Raw genomic sequence first — 16,374 nt, 5'->3', positions numbered from 1 at the left:
GTGATGGTGATGGCGGAATTCGCGATGGATGATGCAGAATCTGACCGGTGGCTCGGGGCGAGTCCATGCAGGATGCTCACGACAAGGAGATTGACGCCGGAGATAAATCGACGAGGTGAGATGGCTTCCATTGGACTGACAGCCTAACTTGGGCAGGCCTAGCGTCATGCAGCCTGCTCACAATGCCAAGTCACCAGTCTGACCATGATTGGTCTGTCACCTTGACCCTTGAAAGAATCATGCGGCTTCCTTGCTCATTGAGTGCTTGACTACGGGAGGAGTTAAGACGCCGCGCATGGAAGTATCTCGGACTTTATAGTTGCGTAAGACCAGAGAACCAATATAAAGCTTGCAGCGACTCCTTCAATACAATATGTTTATCATCAAACAGAACAATCTCAATCCAAGACCCTGCATCGTCTTTCCAACCATCACACCTCCACTTCAACTCACATATCCATTCGACATGACCTTCCATCCAGACTCTCTCCCCAACCTCACGGGCAAAGTCTTCATAGTTACAGGCGGCAACTCCGGAATGTAAGTACCGTCTCTACCACTCTCACAACCTTGCACATCACTCATCTCACCAAACCCAGTGGCTACTACACCGTCTCGCACCTCGCGGCCCACGGCGCCCACGTCTACATGTGCGCGCGCTCCCCGGAAAAAGGCACCGCCGCAATAAACACCATCAAAGAAAAGCACCCCACTGCCAAAATCTCCCTGCTCCAAATGGACCTCACCGACCTATCCACCGTCGTCCACGCCGCAAACCACTTCCTCACCCTCGAAACCACCCTCCACGGCCTCGTCAGCAACGCCGGAATCATGGCAACGCCCTTTGAGATGACAAAGGATGGCCACGAAGCGCAGTGGCAGACGAATTACCTCGCGCACTGGGTCTTCACCGCGCATTTGCTCCCTGTATTGCGGCGCACGGCGAAAGGGGCCCCCGCCGGTAGCGTGCGCATCGTCAACATCACATCCTCCGGCCACCTCGCCGCGCCAAAGGACGGGATCCATTTCGAGGATCCCTCGCTAAGCGAGAGCGGGGTCTGGGCGCGGTACGGGCAGAGCAAGCTCGCGAACATCCTGCACGCGAAAACGCTGCATGCAGCGTACGGGCCGGGGTCTGAGCGTGCGCGCGCCGGCGAAGGCGAGATCTGGGTCTCGAGCGTGCACCCCGGGATCGTCGAGACGAATCTGTCGTCGTCTGTGGACAAGGCGTCTGGGTCGAGTTTTGTCGGGGTTGTCGCGATTGCGCGTGTGCTTGGACTCGTGTGGTCGGCGGATAAGGGGTCGTGGAACAGTTTGTTCTGTGTGGCGGGTGCGGAGATGAAGGCTGAGCAGGCTGGGGGGTATATCGATGTCTTTGGGCGGTGCGGGGAGCCGTGGTGGCAGAGCGGTGCGGCCAAGGATGCAAAGCTTGCGGAGAGGTTGGAGCAGTGGACGGGAGAGGTTATGAAGAGGGAGGGGTGGGTTCAGTAGGGGCTTCTATTGTATATCACTAATATAGGCTGTGTGTAATTTTAATGATCTTATTGTTATTAATACCAAGAGGGTTTGTTTACTATCAAGCATCCTTCATATACGCTTTTGCAGTACTCTCATCGGCGCCGATAAGCACTCATCTTCCTGTATTGAGGCTATAAACAATGATTCCATTCGCCTCACGACAATCTTCAATACCTGTCTTATCCCTAGTCGTGGAGAGTCCACAATTAGAGGTGGGACGAGGAGTAGATGTCGGTCTGGGGTACGGAGTTAGGGTACAACGTCAGGGTACGGGGCACGGGGATGGGCAAGGGTCTTGGTATAGGGTAGACGCAGGCGCAGGGAATTAAGGTGGCAGATAGCATATCTAATCTCCAAATGGACAACGATCAGGATCACAAAGACAGGTATCCTGCCCGAATTCTTATCAATTGGGATAGATGGATGCTGGAGTTCCGCGCAGCCCTGAACGCTCGTTAAGGCGTGCGCGGTCCTCGGGTCGAGGATCCAACTATCAACCGTGGTGATGGCGAGCCGGTTCCTTCTGGCATTATCTCCTACATTCTAGTCGCTCAAGATACCATGAAACAAACGCACGGGGAGCCTCTCTCTACCCTATCTGGCTCCGCCGACTCATTGCCCTAGAAAAGTGTCAAGCCAACTGACTCAGTCGATCAAAGAAGTTCGTCCAGGGCCTTCAAGGACTGTACATATTCTCCGCGGATATCGGGTTTGTTTCCAATAATGATTCAGCCCACTCTGACGCGCCCAGACACCTCCCCGCAATGGCCGTTCCATGCATCCTATCGGCGTTGCAGGCTGATTGGCGGAACCCAGGAAAAGTACCCTATTAAGCTACACTTGATCTACTCAGTACATGGTGGACAAAGCTAGGGACGGCTTAGGCTATTTAATCTGCCCATGAACACGCCCACGGTGGACGCCGCGCGTGCTTGCACGGCGAGTCTGGGGTATATCTGTGAGTGGAACCGTCTGAGTGCGAGTGGGAGCTGGCAGGAGTTGGTTGAGCAGGCGGCGACATATGTCCTCTCCGAATCGCCCTGTAAATACGAATTCAACCCTTGAAATGTCTACAACAGCCCCAAAAAACTAATTGCATTCGCCTTCTTGCTCTTCCTCACACTCCCCCCCAACCCCATAAGCCCCCGAACAGCCATCTGCGCACCACGAACACTATAATCCGTCGTAACAACAACCTCATCCGGTATCTCCACAAAAGGACCAATCACCGCCATGTTGTGCATCCCCTTGGGGATCACAGTCGGCCGATCCTCTGGATCTCGCGGGAGCAGCGTCGACGCTGCCCGTGGCTGGATACACGGGACAGTTATCGCATTCTTTAGAATTTGCTCGGGCTCCCAGCGGAGATGAGAGAGGATCTCAGTTAGGATTTCTTCGCCGGAGCAGTACAGCATCGGCTTCGAAACGTAGTCGCCTACTTTATCTGGGTGGAGTGCGTACCCCCAGCAGACCTCAATGTTCGCCGGCTGGTCTGGGAACACAGGCTGCGCGGGGATCCGCAGTGTGATCAGCCACGAGGAGTCCCGCAAGGTGAGGATCGTATTCGGTCCGGGGTCATTGCCTGTCGTCCCCGCGAGCCGAGTGAAGAATTCCGGCGAGGAAAAGGTGATTGTGAATGACTCGATACGGGACTCGTGCACCCGCGTGCAAAAGTTGTAGGCGTTGCCGAATTTCGGGTGTTTGGTGCAGAGCTCGAGCCAGAGGAGCCAATTCTCGTCGAGTTCCGAGTCTATGGGCGAGTCTTCGTCTGTATCGTTGCCGGCGCCGTCAGGCATGGTTAGGGTTGTAGGGACGCGCTCGAGACGGGGTGGAGAGCGTGTGTTGTTCCCCGTTAGGATGGACGAGTAGATGGAGCCAAGTGTCACAATCACTATATCGGCGGGGCACAGCTGGATGATCTGTTCATCGCGAGAGCAGATCGAGGTGCCCCTCTCTCTGGCAGGTAAGACCCGGATTGCCGTCACCCTCGTTGGCTCGATGGGATCGTCGGGGTTGTCGTGAGCAAAGAGGATGTCGCAGATTGTCGTGTTGAAGCGAAAGTCTACACCCTTTGCTTGCAGGAAGCGCGCGACAGGGACCATGATGGACTCGTGGACATTGTACCTTCCCATGTCAAGCACATGCGGATCATTCAGGGCGTGCAAGTCATTGAAGCGATGGAGGTATCGCCGAAACTCAGCGGCCGAATGCGTGGGCTTCAAGCCAAATCTATACACCACCTCATCAGCACATCTCACCCATACAGAGAGGGTAAAAAGGCAGAGGAAGAATCAACACACGCCGTGGCCAACGACAGCCAATACCCACTCCGAAAAAACCCCTCGCCAAAGAAATCACAGATCCTCGCGCGCCCAATCGCCCTCTCCGACTTGCTCGCAAGCTTAAACAGATCGAGGCGATCGCGCACGCCCAGCTCCATCTTCCTTCCATTCCCCAGTCCGACCCCATGCGGCGTATGTGTGAGGAACCTCGTCTGCGCCTTCGGTATAACCATCCCCTCGACGTATTGGTAGATCTCGTCACGCACCGTCCGGTTCGGGTCACTTAGTGACGGGACGAGGGAGAGGAGTGTGTCCATGCACATGTCGTTGAATTGCGGGCGGACGCCCGCGCGGAAGTCGTACCCATGCTCTGCATCGCCGTAGCTGACTGTTGTGCCGCCGGCGACGCTGAGTTTCTCGAGGATGTGGATGCGTGAAGGGGGGACGTGGGCTTCTTGGATGAGGTGGACGGCGGCGGTTAGGGAGGAGATGCCGCTGCCTAGGATCCAGGCGTCGAGGTCTTTTTCGCGGTTCATTCTATTGTCGATTCATTGACTCTGTCACATCGTCAAATAGATTGAAGAATAATTGAACGGGAAATGAAGTTGGTTGTTGGGGCAATTATGACCTCAGGCCCGCGATCCATGGATACATCAGCGTGCATGACGACATACAATGCATAGCTCTAAAAGGCTAAATCTCATTTGAGAGAAACAGATAAAAGACAATCAAACAGGCGAAACATCCCCATTGACAATCTGTACCATCGAATCCCCAAACTTGGCATCCTCCGCACTCGGCAGCTCCGGCGTAAACGGCGACTGCCCTCTACGCTCCTTCTTCAACTGCTCCCGGATCTCCGCAACGGATTTCCTTCCCTTCCCCTCAAAGTACTTTGGCCCCAGATCCTCCAGATCGAATCCGCGCGGGTAGTACTTGTCATCGTCGTCTCCAGGCAGCGGCATCCCCATCGCCCGGCTCACCCACGCGCCGGGACCCCAGCGATTCCACAGCGTCGGCTTGACGTAGTAGGGAATCGCCTCGTAGAGGTTGACGTAGTAGCGGCCGTACTCGTTTGGCTTATCGGTGAAGATGTCGATGCGTTGGAAGTTTGCGCGTGGGAGGGCGAGGTGGCCGAGGTAGAAGCGGCGCAGCGTCACGAGGGAGGAAAAGATGGCTTTGTAGATCGCTGGGGGTGGTGGGTACCTGTGGATTTAGGGTTAGCATGACAGCGCTGCGGAGAGAGAACTGTTGGGGACATGTACATCATCGCCTCTCGCAGTCTATCATCCATCACACAGCTCGCAAAATTCACACCGATCGGCCTCAGCACCTTCGGCACCGCATACAGCAGCACATCCATCGTCTTCTCTGCAACCTCTTTATTCTGCGGCGTCGGCTTCATATAGTCCATCTCATACTTGACACTCCACTCCCTCAACTCCTCCAGAAAATGCAGCCCATCCTTGAACCCATGCGGCCCCGAGGGCAGCACCGCAAAGCTGATATCCAGCGCATCCCCAAGACTCTTCCAGTATGTACCGATAGCGCACTGCTCGAGGTCGCTGAGCTCGCGCCACTCGAACATGGCGATGAAGCGGATCGGTTCCAGCGCGAAGAGACTCAGCGTGTAGAGCATGTCGGACTCGAGAATCTTGCCGCTGGAGCGGTACCCCGTGTGTAGGAATTTGGTGCGCGCAATGGCGGTTTGCGCGCGCTCGGAGGTCGGATCGAAGGCCATGAATTGGCCGATTAGGGCGCCTGTGTCGGCGTAGCGTTTGAAGGAGGTGGCGGGGTTGGAGAATTGCGATGTGCGGAGGAGGAGGCCGGAGATTGTGGGGATGCCGTATGTCTAGACACTATCAGCTATGCTTACATGGCTTGATACGAGGTAAGAAGAGGGCCCCCGCGTACTCTGAATAAAGCAAACTGCAGCGCCTTGAGCGATGCAGATGGAAACTCCATAACAAGCATGGTCTTCTGAATCTCCCACGCATCGTGGTCGGTCATGGTCGCCATCTCCTCTCGCGTGCTATACTTGCCATAGACCCTCCGCAGCCGCTTCAGCCTCCGGAATCGCAGCGACCGCGCTAGCAGCAGGTACGCCGCCAGGACCGCCGCCGAAAGGCCATAGCGGCGTTTCGGGTCCTTCCAGAAAGTGGCCAGCAGGGTGCGGATGGGCAGCTGCTTCAGACCAACCATGACACGCGAAAGGTGTTTATCCATGGCGCATATGCCGTGTATTAAGCGGCTAAATTTGAAGGGATATGTGAGGGGGTACAGCTGGTGCGCTTGGACCTAGACTTGAAACTCGAACTATACGGACAGTCTGAGAGGGGTTCCTTATAACCCGCCGTGAAGCCATCATCATGATGATTCCGCGGATAATCCGAATGCATACTGTGGTCATTCGTGCAGCGCGGAGGACGTGCTTTTCATGTGCTGCAGGATCGGCGGGCGGACCGAGGAATGACGATTGTATATCCGGCGCTTGGTCGCCACTGCTGAGTCGTTTTTGTCCTATTCGGAGGCCGATGATTGGGAACAGCGCGTCCGGTTGATGAGGGATAGCCGAGGATGAGGGTCCAACTGACTCTGCGGATGAGCGATCCCGAGATCGTATGTCGGCGTCGATCTTGAACTGACTCGAGGTCGCTGACACCCTGCCGAATGACAACGGACACCGACAAAATCGGACTGAACAAATAAGATAAATGCAGTAAATACCCATGAACTCCAAGTCCCATCTACAATTGCCCTAGATCGAAGATACGAACTCACTTTGCTACTTTTGCATTAAACTAGTTCCATCCAAGCTCTCGGAGTTGTTTTCTGTGGTGCTTCGCCTATTATCTTTGAACCTCGCAGCAACATTGCACTCACTGAAGCTCCAGAATCGCCCAACAAAGCTGGCGCGGCACATCCTGCTCTTCCTTACCAGTGCCGGGATTTCAAGAATGGAGTGCCTTGAGGGATATTCATGACTTGCTGCTGAAGGTGCCTAATGTGTTGAGGGAAGGGTCCGACCTGGAGAGATGAAGCTTGCGAAGGGGTCCTCCTCTGGGTGTGGCTGATATCGCAGAATATTTTGACTCAGCATGCAATGTTGCTGAAAGTCAGTGGACTAGTATCGAGAGCTAACCGTGGCGGGCATAATTCCTAGATCAAGAGTTCGTCGCCGGGGTTTGGTGAGCAATGTTTCCATAGGCATCGCTGCGACGGGAAGAAGAGGGTCCTTGCTCACAAACATTCTGCGTCTGCTTGGTACAATGATATTCAGCGCTGTTGCTGTCAGTAGTTGTTTCCCTCGCAAAGTCTTTAATCAGTGGGATGAGTTCGGAAGACGCCTTCTCCTACGACGTTATTCTCCAAGGAGTCGACGTGGTTTTTTCTTTCTCGCTCTTACTGCATTTTCCACGGAGTTGGACAGTGACCCGTGTCTGAGACTGGGGTTTGGTTTGTGAATTCTTTTTGTATATCAATCAAAGAATAGGTCCAACGGCCAGGTCGAGTATGCACCTCATGATATGTAGCCATCGACGGCTTTGACGCTTCTGGGTCCTACGATTCGCAACAAAGCTCTTTGCCATGATATCAAGATCAAATCCGGGCAAGTTCATTATCATCGTTCAAGTATTGTCGGCGTAACCGTACACAGTATGAGCTGTAAAAACACGCCATCGCTCACTCATAGGACTGCTGAGTAGCCCTCCGCGCCATCCATTTCCGGTACAAGAAGAGGATAATTACGCCCATGGCCACGATGAAGACGATGCAGAAAACCAGGATAGGGCCGGGGTTCTCGCTGGCCCAGTCTCTTCGCTCAAGGGCGTGCCGTTGTGTGGCGACCGCGATGGAATCGAGGGGAGGCATTTCCTTGAAGGTGGTCAGTGACTGAGCGACGATTGGTGGAAACCTCGTACTGCTGAGAGCTTCTAGCTCGATATTCTCCGCTGATCGACGGTATTGATCGTACTCGAGCTCGGCGGCAAGGGTAAACGAGCGAGGATTGTGGATTGGGGATTGTCGTCGAGCGTTAGATACACTAACACGGACTTTACGAGCAGAAAGAGTGAAGGTGTCAAGCGGGAGGGGAGCTGGTGGTTCGGGAGACGCGGATGTCATGACGTGGAGGAGAGTATAATGTATGCGTCGACTACAAAGCTTATACGACCACACTTTCGGCCAACCATTCCGTGAGCTCCGCTCATTGATGGTAGATATTTCAATCTGACATTCCGCGTCTTTGATAGCGCGACCTCGTATCGGAGGATCTCGCTGCGCTCTTGCTCCTGTTGTGCTTCAGGTACATCCCCGATCGCCTCGTGTCGTCACGACTCGCGAGGCGCATGAGTGGTGAATACGAGCTCGGAAAGTATTTGACGTCATGGCAACCAGGGACTGGTTCGAGACTCAAGATCAGTTGAAGATGGTTCAAGATTCAAAGGAGAGTTCGAGAGATGGAACATGGAACAGCGGGATTGACTCCACCGTCTCGGCGCTCGCATCCACAGCCGAAAAGTCGGGGAATTTCCTCCAGCTCTTCGGATACTTCACCCTTTCACCTTCACTCTTTGTTCTCCACAACGCCTTTATACGAGGATCGACGGTCATCCACATCTCTTCACTGTTTTTAGCCACCCAACGCCCTCAACGCTTGGATCATCAAGCACTCACCTCAAAATGCAACATTGCCCGGCAGGACCTCGTATTCGACGGATCCGCGGCCAATCACCACCGCCGCCAACCCCTTGATCTGCAGCCGCCAGCATGCGGCGAATCACCCCGAGGGCTCGACTCCATTTCACGGCCTCTGGGTGACACTTGGTCCCTTGGAATTTCCCCCTTGGGAGACGCTTCTCCTCGGTGCCTGTCTATATGGGGAATGGCTGCCGTGTTGAAATGCGCCTGTGTTTGAGGGATAAGAGGCTCCCGTCCTCAGCCTCCTTTGCAACCTTTTTGGCTCCAGGATGAAGCACTTTAAGAGGATTCCCCCTCCAGACTCTCGATCTCTCAAGCAATCACCAGAGAGACACAAAACGCGACACACATGGCTCGCCTCTCAACCCTGTGGCTAGCATCCCTAGCCCTCACCTCCATCCCCGGAATAACCGCCTGGACCCTCGTCTGGCGCAACGAGACCACCTCCGCAGAAGTCATCGACGGACAAGACGAACAAGACTGCACACAGATATGGCACGAAGCGGGCGAAGAGTTCTCCTTCGACCCGGAGGGCCCCTGGTGCGTCAAATTCTACCACGACGCCCAATGCGATCGCAGCAACGGGCTCGACTGCAGCGGCCGCATGTGGAAGCAAGACGCCAACCAGAATATCTCCGCCTTTATCGTCTCCAGCATGCCACCTGCTTCGGCGACTGCGGCGGGCTTTACGTCCGATACGCCGACGCCGACGCCCACTCCGACTTCGACGACGAGTACCCAGATGTCCTCGCCCACACCTACCGCTGACGCCACAGAGGAAGACGCCTCGAGCGACGACAATGACCTCTCTGGTGGCGCGATCGCAGGAATCGTCATCGGGGTTTTAATTTCCGTCGCTCTTCTCTGCGCAGCGTCCTTCTACCTCGGCCGTCGCACGGGCAAAAAAGCAGCCACAGCAGCAGCAGCAGCCGCCGCCGCCGCCGCTGCCGCAGGCGGAACAACCTCAACCTCTACGCAACAAGCACCACCAACAGACCCCTCCCCACCATCCCGCTCAAACACGCACACAACCACGACCCAGAACCCACCACCGGCGCCCTCATCCACAAGTCCAAGCACAAGCGTACCCATCTACACTCCCCCTGACGCCGCCGAACTACCGAAACCACCCGTCTTTGAAACGATCCCGCCATACTCGCAGCCACAAGGGTATACACAGCCGCCGAACGGGGTGCGCATGGTTGAGCTTCCGGGACAGGAATCTGGTGCTGAGTTGAGTAACTCGAGGCAGGTGCAGGAGATGGGGAATCGGCAGATACAGGAGCTTGAGGGGAGGGGGATGGAGAAGTATATCCCGTAGGTGTGTAGGGCAATGGGGTGCGGGGAAGGAGCTGTTTTGGTAGCTCGATCGCTGGTCGTCCTTCGAACCATATGGATATGACACGATATGATCTGTTTTTCTTTTCTTTTTGTTGGGTGGAAGCGCTTGTCGGGGTTATCTTCTTACTGTCCTTTCTGATGTATATATACCCTGAAATTTTGTTTATCAATGCTATGCTCTTCTTGAGCTCCAATTCTCAAGTAGTCTAGACCCACCTCGCACCATCTTTGTACAAACCTTATTTTGGAGGCTGTGGCTTCGGTCCCACCATCTTGGTTCCACGAACCATGGGACTAGCGGGACAAAGAGACCTGTGGCAGCGCCATGAATAACCATGCCTTAGATCAGTTCGGACAGATCGGCAGAAAGAGAAGATTCAGGGAAATGCCAAGATTCAATTTGATAAATGGAAGTATGAATCAGTGGTATGCGGTATTGATAGCAAGTAAAACTCGGTAAATAATAGGTATCTCATCACTCAATTGAAATCGAAAACGCCCGCAGAACTAGCAAGGCGCGATGGTCGACAGGTTTATTTGGGCTCCGGAGTTTTGTGGACCACCGTATGGCCGCTATTGTGGTACGTCGCGAGCAGATGGCCACAGCTTCCACACATATGGTTCACATCTTTGAACATTGCTGCGAAGTATGGTATGCAGCCAATACAAGCGCAAAAGCATAAGACAGCCGCCCATGCACTGCTTCTATATTAGACAAGCTCTTATACCGAAAAGAAAAGTGGTGACGTACTGAGTTGTCTTTCCGGTCACTGCTTCCGTCCGAGTCATCTCCCTCCGGCCACACATCGGGCAGTCGACAACTTGTGAAGTTCTCTGGAGCGCGTGCAGAGCTACAGCGGTCGGGTATCGGCTTGACTGCTCGATAGAGTACGACTGTGGCTGCGGTGGGTACATTTGCGGGCTGGGATTGTGAGGATCGAATCCTTGATGCGGTTGCTCATATTGTGAGGATGTAGGCGCCTGTACTTGAGGGAAATTCTGCAGGATCTCCGGAGCCTCATTCGGGCCCGCGCGCGACTGTTGCGCATCTTGCCCTGCAATCGGAGCAGTGTGCGAAGGGTGTTGTTGGTAGCTAGGAGGAGCCGGTGCCTCGACTGCTGGATCTATAAGCTGTCAGTCAAGGCCTGAAGAGAAAGTATAGATGACGACATACTGTAGCTCGCTTTTTCCGACATTTCGGCGATGATTTCGAGCGCTCAAGAGGTTGATGGATGAAATGTTGCAGACAATTGAATGAATGAGATCAAAAATAATGCGTCCGTCGATCTTATATGGTTCCGTTGATACATCCTTTGTGAGATCTGCATTGTTTCCGGAATAGCTCATGCTGCGCCTACCACCGCCTGACAGCCAATGCCAGGTGGCGATGACAGACAAGCATATGCTCAGCCAAGACAGGTTTCCGGATCGCCGTCTCTTTTTCTCGAATCTGACCCGTTCTGGAAAGACTCGTATTGGGGCTGTTCAGTGTTGGAAAACACAGGCGCCTATCCGCAATCAAGTGCCACAGGGCAACGCAAAAGACGATCAAACAAGGTTACACGAGGAAATAGCATTTCCTCTGAATTTTCTCTACGCATCATGTCAATTTTGGCTGAACAACATTCGTCCTCGTGTCGCGCGTCATACAACATGTCGGAGCTCATGAGCGGAGCTTCCTGCACAGAGAACCGGGTGAATCATGCCAATCTCGGGCGTGCCCAGGCTGGGCGTTGGACTTGGGACTTCGGACGACTTGGCTGAATCACAGCGGGCTAGCGGTAGATAGGGGAATCCTGTGGACGAAAACGTCAGCGATGGCGATGCAAGGGATCGTCGTTCCTCTGGACTCGCCACAATTGGGGCTGTTCAGCTTCGTGGTCTCATCTTCCAGCGTTCGCAATTCTGAGGGTAGCATGTTCAAAGATCTGGAAGCGCCAAAGTGTGCATAGAACCCATTATTTTAATGAAAGTGTGGCGCGAATGATGAGTTGGTCGCGCGTTGTCGACTGTTTGGAACTGGCGATGCAAATTGTTGCCTGAAACCTTCGACTTACTGCGAGCCTGAGGCGTCAAGGCACCAATCAACAATGTGTTACTATTCTGGAAGCCGCCGTTCTTTCCTCCTCCCATTCACTTGATGGAGATCTCTTCTCCAGTCTTCACACTGACGTGTTTTCTCCAATGACTCATATTCTCCCAGTCAACAATCTCCTTACTCAGCCATCACTGCACGCTCTGTTCTTGCATAGCAACAACTCCGTCGACATGGGGATCGAACGTTCTTGTGTTGCTGTACCGTACCTGCACCTCTTCTAGATTGGGTCGACGACGAGCTCGGTCCCAGTTGAAGTATGCCGCCCATCGTGCACGTTCTACGGCTTGGGTGTTCTCCTGGTACCAAACAATCCCCAGAAGTTTTCGTTGATGGGCTTGCGAATCGACTGACTCTTTCTCGTCTCAGACTACTAGAATGCAACTGCCAGATCTCGCTACGCCGGCGCGTGACTATGCCACAAAACGGTGCCTCCTTATATGAGGATCTGCCAAAGGAACGGCACAAGGTAATCGTTCTGTCATAGAGCCCCGGGGCTCTTTGTCGTCCCCAGCGGGGACAGGAGGGGTGGAGCATGCTCCTCGGTCAGATGTTCGTCACGTCTTCGTCCACTACTGCCGTCTTCTTGAGACGGACCCGGATGTAAGTTGACCGGGATGGTGGGGAATTCTTGCCCCTCGTAGTAGATTTCTGTGTCCGCTAACTGCGTCTAGGTGTACAACCTCGGTCAGATGTTCGTCACGTCTTCGTCCACTATCCTTTCTCTTTCATGACGACTGGGGATGAGTGTCAACACAAATCGACCCATCCGGCCCTTGATATACTCTTCGGAGCCTTTCGGCTTTGGAAAAATGCCCCGTGGTGTCCTCAGGAGTGAAGACTCCAGCAATATGGGTCAGATCTTCGTCACGCCCAGTTTTTATGACAGATGAGAATTAGGGTAATCCGAACTGTGTTGGGAGTCTGCCATGGGTTTGCAGTGGACTTCTGTCTGTCGACTGCATCTCGATGTGAAAGCTCAGTCTCGACCAGATGTTCGTCATTCCTTCGTCCGAGTATGTTCTTGATACCGAATACATTGTTCACTATTTTAGCGGCCCTATGATGTCTTGTGTCAACGTTGAATCGACCTACCTTGATCAAATATAGCACACCAGTCCCCAGTGGGGTAAACTTAATCAAGCGTTTGTGCTTGATGAGAAAAGTGCAAGACGTCCTTGACCAGGTTGTGAAGTTCTTTACCATGCCCATCTGTGGCACGCTTCTGGGTTAGATCAATGTGCCCCTCGTTTGAGTCGCTATTTAGCCTAATACCGAACGTCAGTGGTGCAGACGCTCCACTTAGTCGCTCAGTGTCCGATGCATGGTTTAATCCGGCTACTACTCAACGAAGAATGCGCGTTGAGACGAATACGAAATTATGACAAGCCGACTATTAATTTCACCAAAACCTATTTAACCAGACTCAGGCCCGAGCTCCCGAGCCCGGGGGTCGCCCGACGTCCGAATGGATCGTGGATAATAGCTGCGCGGACCAACTCCGACCCCCCACGCATCCCACTTCCCCGCCTCCACATCTCAGTCGTCTCGCTTCTTAAGCCGATCGCATCCAGCATTCCAGGTTTTCGGTCGTTCGCACTCTTTCAGCAGTCAGTGGCGATAATTCAAATCATAATGTCGAAACCCTCAATCGGCTTCGTTGGCCTTGGAGCCATGGGCTTTGGCATGGCCACCCACCTCGTCAAGCAAGGCTACCCTGTGCATGGTTACGATGTTTTCCCTGCTTCTATTGAGCGGTTCAAGGCCGCTGGCGGTATTCCTGCTTCTACGCTCCGTGAATCTGCTGAGGGTAAGAAGTATTACATTGTTATGGTCGCTTCTGCGCCGCAAGCGCAGTCTGTTCTCTTTGGAGATGACGGTATCGTGCAATGTACGTACTTGAATAGGTTTGCTTCGTGATTTTGAGCTCACAGTCTTAGACCTCCCTCAGAACGCAGTCCTCATGCTGTGCTCGACCGTGTCCGCCTCAGATGCCCAGTCCGTCGTTACAGAGCTACAAAACCGCGGTCGCGGCGATATACTCTTCGTCGACAGCCCTGTCTCCGGCGGCGCAAAGCGCGCCGCGGACGGAACGCTCTCAATCATGGCCGGCGCGACCGACGAAGCCCTCAACGCTGCCCGCGATATCTTGCAGGAAATGTCGGATGAGAATAAGCTATATCTCGTCCCAGGCGGCATCGGTGCAGGCAGCAACATGAAGATGGTTCACCAGGTCCTCGCAGCAATCCACATCTGTGGTGCTAGCGAGGCCATGGGATTCGCAGCGCATCTCGGCTTGGATGCTCGGGCGACGGCCGAGGCAATCTTTGCTTCGGATGCGTGGACATGGATGCACGAGAACCGATTCCCTCGGATGGTGGAGGAGGATTGGACGCCTGGTGCGAGTGCGCTGACCATTATTCTGAAGGATGCTGTACGTTACCTTTCTTCTTCTTTTTTTGCTCAGTCTGACAAGGTTGCAGGGAATCATCACCAGCTCCGCCCGTCAACACCGATTCCCCACCCCTCTTTGCTCGACCGCAGAACAAGCCTACCTCGCTGCCCTCGTGCACGGTTGGGGCCCCAAAGACGACTCAGCGATGATCCGACAATACTACGCCAAGCCCCTCTCGGAGGTATCTCCCAGCGCCGACCCCAAAGCCGCCACCGAGCTTGTCCTTGAGCTCATGCGGGGCGTCAACCTTGTCGCGGCGGCCGAGGCGGTCGCATTCGCACGATACCTCAAGGTCGACCTCGCGCAGTTCCACGGGCTTGTCAGTCAAGCTGCCGGCGCCAGCAAGATCTTTATTCAGCTGGGTCTGGAGATGATTGAAGGACGTATCGGGGATAAAGCCCCCGAAGGCTCGCCTACAGTGGATCAAGCTGCTACTAAACTAGAGGCTGTAGTGCAAAAGGCGCGAGACCTTCACTGCCCGTTGCATCTGGGGAATGCGGCTTTGAACGTGCTGTTCCAGGCGCAGAGACATGGGTCGGGCGGACAGAGCAGTACCAGTGTAATTCGTGTTTATGGGTAAACAGTATCATAGCTATGTATAATGATGATATGTCTTTCACTATTTCAACCTCCATCTTGTGCCCTTTCTCCTGTGCTGTCTCGTATTCCCGCCTCCGAGCAACTTTTCGGCGCAGTGCATCGGCCCAAGGCCCAATGTTCGGAGCGCGCTCGGGCCCCTCGGAGCGCACTCGTCTCGAATACTAGGATAATTGCAGAGAGCAAGGTACTTGTTCTGCCAAATGTCGGATAAAACGACGAGTCGGACCATTCACCGGGGTGACGCTGGTCGGACCAACTCCGGGCGCACATCACATGGAAGTGGAGAGTATAAAGGAGGGGTCTGCCAGGCACTCCCCATCTGCCATCCATCCTCAATTGACCACCTCTCCTCCTTTCTTTCCTTTATCCTCCTTTCCTCAATTCATCCAACGAAGCCCAAAAGGAGCGAAAAAAGAAGACAAACAGTGAAAATGCCCCTCCAAGACCCCAACCACCGCGCCCTGCGCATAACCAACCACGCCTTCGAAAACAACTACGCCATCCCCGCAATGTGCGTCTACAACCTCGAAGGCATCCTCGCGACCGTGCGCGCCGCCGAAGCAAAGCGCTCCCCAGCAATGATCCAGCTCTTCCCCTGGGCGGTCCAATACGCCGACGGGATCCTCGTGCACGCCGCCGCCGAAGCAGCGCGCAACGCCTCCGTGCCCGTCACCGTCCACATGGACCACGCGCAGACCCCCGAGATGATTCGGCGGGCGGCGGACCTCGGCGGGTTCGATAGTATCATGGTCGATATGAGCCACTATGAGAAGGAGGAGAATCTGCGGTTGACGAGGGAGCTTGTGGAGTATTGTCACGCGCGGGGGATCGCGACGGAGGCGGAGCCGGGACGGATTGAGGGTGGGGAGGATGGGGTTGCGGATACGGTTGATCTGGAGGGTGTGCTTACGACGCCTGAGGAGAGCGAGGAGTTTGTGGATACGGGGATTGACTGGCTGGCCCCGGCGTTTGGGAACGTGCATGGCGAGTATGGACCCCGGGGCATCCAGTTGGAGTACGAGCGGTTGAAGAGTATCAAGGAGAGGGTTGGCGAGAGGGTGCGGCTGGTGCTGCATGGGGCGGATCCGTTTACCGAGGAGATTTTCCGCAAGTGCATCGAGTGTGGGGTGAGCAAGGTGAATATCAACAAGGTGTTGAATAATGAGTATATTCGGGTTCAGAGGGAAAAGGCCGGGAATGTGCCGCTGACGGGGCTGCTGGAGGAGGTCACCGATGAGATGCAAAAGGCTGTCGAGAGGTGTATGGACATGTTGGGGAGTTCAGGGAGATATCCTGTGTCTGCTTAGCGATATTTTGCGGTAGTATATTATGGATGCTGCATAACAATGGATACATGAATAGTGTAGCGTTATTCACCGTGG

At 54.4% G+C, this 16,374-nt stretch overlaps 7 protein-coding genes across 7 annotated transcripts; 4 read left to right on the top strand and 3 right to left on the bottom strand.

Annotated features, from left to right (window-relative positions):
- Positions 1–389: 389 nt before the first annotated feature.
- BJX68DRAFT_274429 (uncharacterized protein) lies at positions 390–1,491 on the top strand (the record flags this gene model as incomplete). The annotated part of the gene is made up of 2 exons (XM_071047663.1): positions 390–540; positions 600–1,491. Exons 1-2 carry the CDS (start codon positions 467–469, stop codon positions 1,489–1,491), a joined length of 966 nt encoding a protein of 321 aa, XP_070901634.1. The 5' UTR covers positions 390–466.
- A 1,097-nt stretch (positions 1,492–2,588) lies between these two features.
- Positions 2,589–6,026, bottom strand: BJX68DRAFT_253975 (oleate hydratase; the record flags this gene model as incomplete). Its single annotated transcript, XM_071042817.1, has 5 exons — positions 2,589–3,747; positions 3,909–4,320; positions 4,597–5,006; positions 5,066–5,652; positions 5,715–6,026. The coding sequence occupies 5 exons, from the start codon at positions 6,024–6,026 to the stop codon at positions 2,589–2,591; spliced, it is 2,880 nt and encodes a 959-aa protein (XP_070901633.1).
- Positions 6,027–7,417: 1,391 nt separating this feature from the next.
- On the bottom strand, positions 7,418–8,080 carry BJX68DRAFT_33929 (uncharacterized protein). The gene has a single exon (XM_071048998.1). The coding sequence runs from the start codon at positions 7,923–7,925 to the stop codon at positions 7,485–7,487; it is 441 nt and encodes a 146-aa protein (XP_070901632.1). The 5' UTR covers positions 7,926–8,080; the 3' UTR covers positions 7,418–7,484.
- A 555-nt stretch (positions 8,081–8,635) lies between these two features.
- On the top strand, positions 8,636–10,038 carry BJX68DRAFT_33911 (EGFR-like transmembrane domain-containing protein). The gene has a single exon (XM_071048997.1). The coding sequence runs from the start codon at positions 8,851–8,853 to the stop codon at positions 9,820–9,822; it is 972 nt and encodes a 323-aa protein (XP_070901631.1). The 5' UTR covers positions 8,636–8,850; the 3' UTR covers positions 9,823–10,038.
- Position 10,039: 1 nt separating this feature from the next.
- BJX68DRAFT_33910 (LITAF-like zinc ribbon domain-containing protein) lies at positions 10,040–11,127 on the bottom strand. Its single transcript, XM_071048996.1, has 3 exons — positions 11,017–11,127; positions 10,594–10,966; positions 10,040–10,541 (listed from the first exon to the last, which is right to left on the bottom strand). The coding sequence occupies exons 1-3, from the start codon at positions 11,036–11,038 to the stop codon at positions 10,376–10,378; spliced, it is 561 nt and encodes a 186-aa protein (XP_070901630.1). The 5' UTR covers positions 11,039–11,127; the 3' UTR covers positions 10,040–10,375.
- Positions 11,128–13,572: 2,445 nt separating this feature from the next.
- BJX68DRAFT_253974 (NAD binding domain of 6-phosphogluconate dehydrogenase-domain-containing protein) lies at positions 13,573–14,972 on the top strand (the record flags this gene model as incomplete). Its single annotated transcript, XM_071042816.1, has 3 exons — positions 13,573–13,828; positions 13,878–14,371; positions 14,421–14,972. 3 exons carry the CDS (start codon positions 13,573–13,575, stop codon positions 14,970–14,972), a joined length of 1,302 nt encoding a protein of 433 aa, XP_070901629.1.
- A 355-nt stretch (positions 14,973–15,327) lies between these two features.
- On the top strand, positions 15,328–16,358 carry BJX68DRAFT_232536 (class II fructose-bisphosphate aldolase). Its single transcript, XM_071039497.1, has one exon. It carries the CDS (start codon positions 15,424–15,426, stop codon positions 16,297–16,299), a length of 876 nt encoding a protein of 291 aa, XP_070901628.1. The 5' UTR covers positions 15,328–15,423; the 3' UTR covers positions 16,300–16,358.
- The last annotated feature ends 16 nt before the right edge of the window (positions 16,359–16,374 follow it).

The sequence above is a fragment of the Aspergillus pseudodeflectus genome (assembly GCF_044049435.1).
Source record: "Aspergillus pseudodeflectus strain CBS 756.74 chromosome Unknown BJX68scaffold_11, whole genome shotgun sequence".
In the NCBI taxonomy this organism is placed as follows: Eukaryota; Fungi; Ascomycota; class Eurotiomycetes; order Eurotiales; family Aspergillaceae; genus Aspergillus; species Aspergillus pseudodeflectus.
Note: the sequence above shows the minus strand (reverse complement) of the source record. Positions and strands in the feature narration are given on the sequence as shown.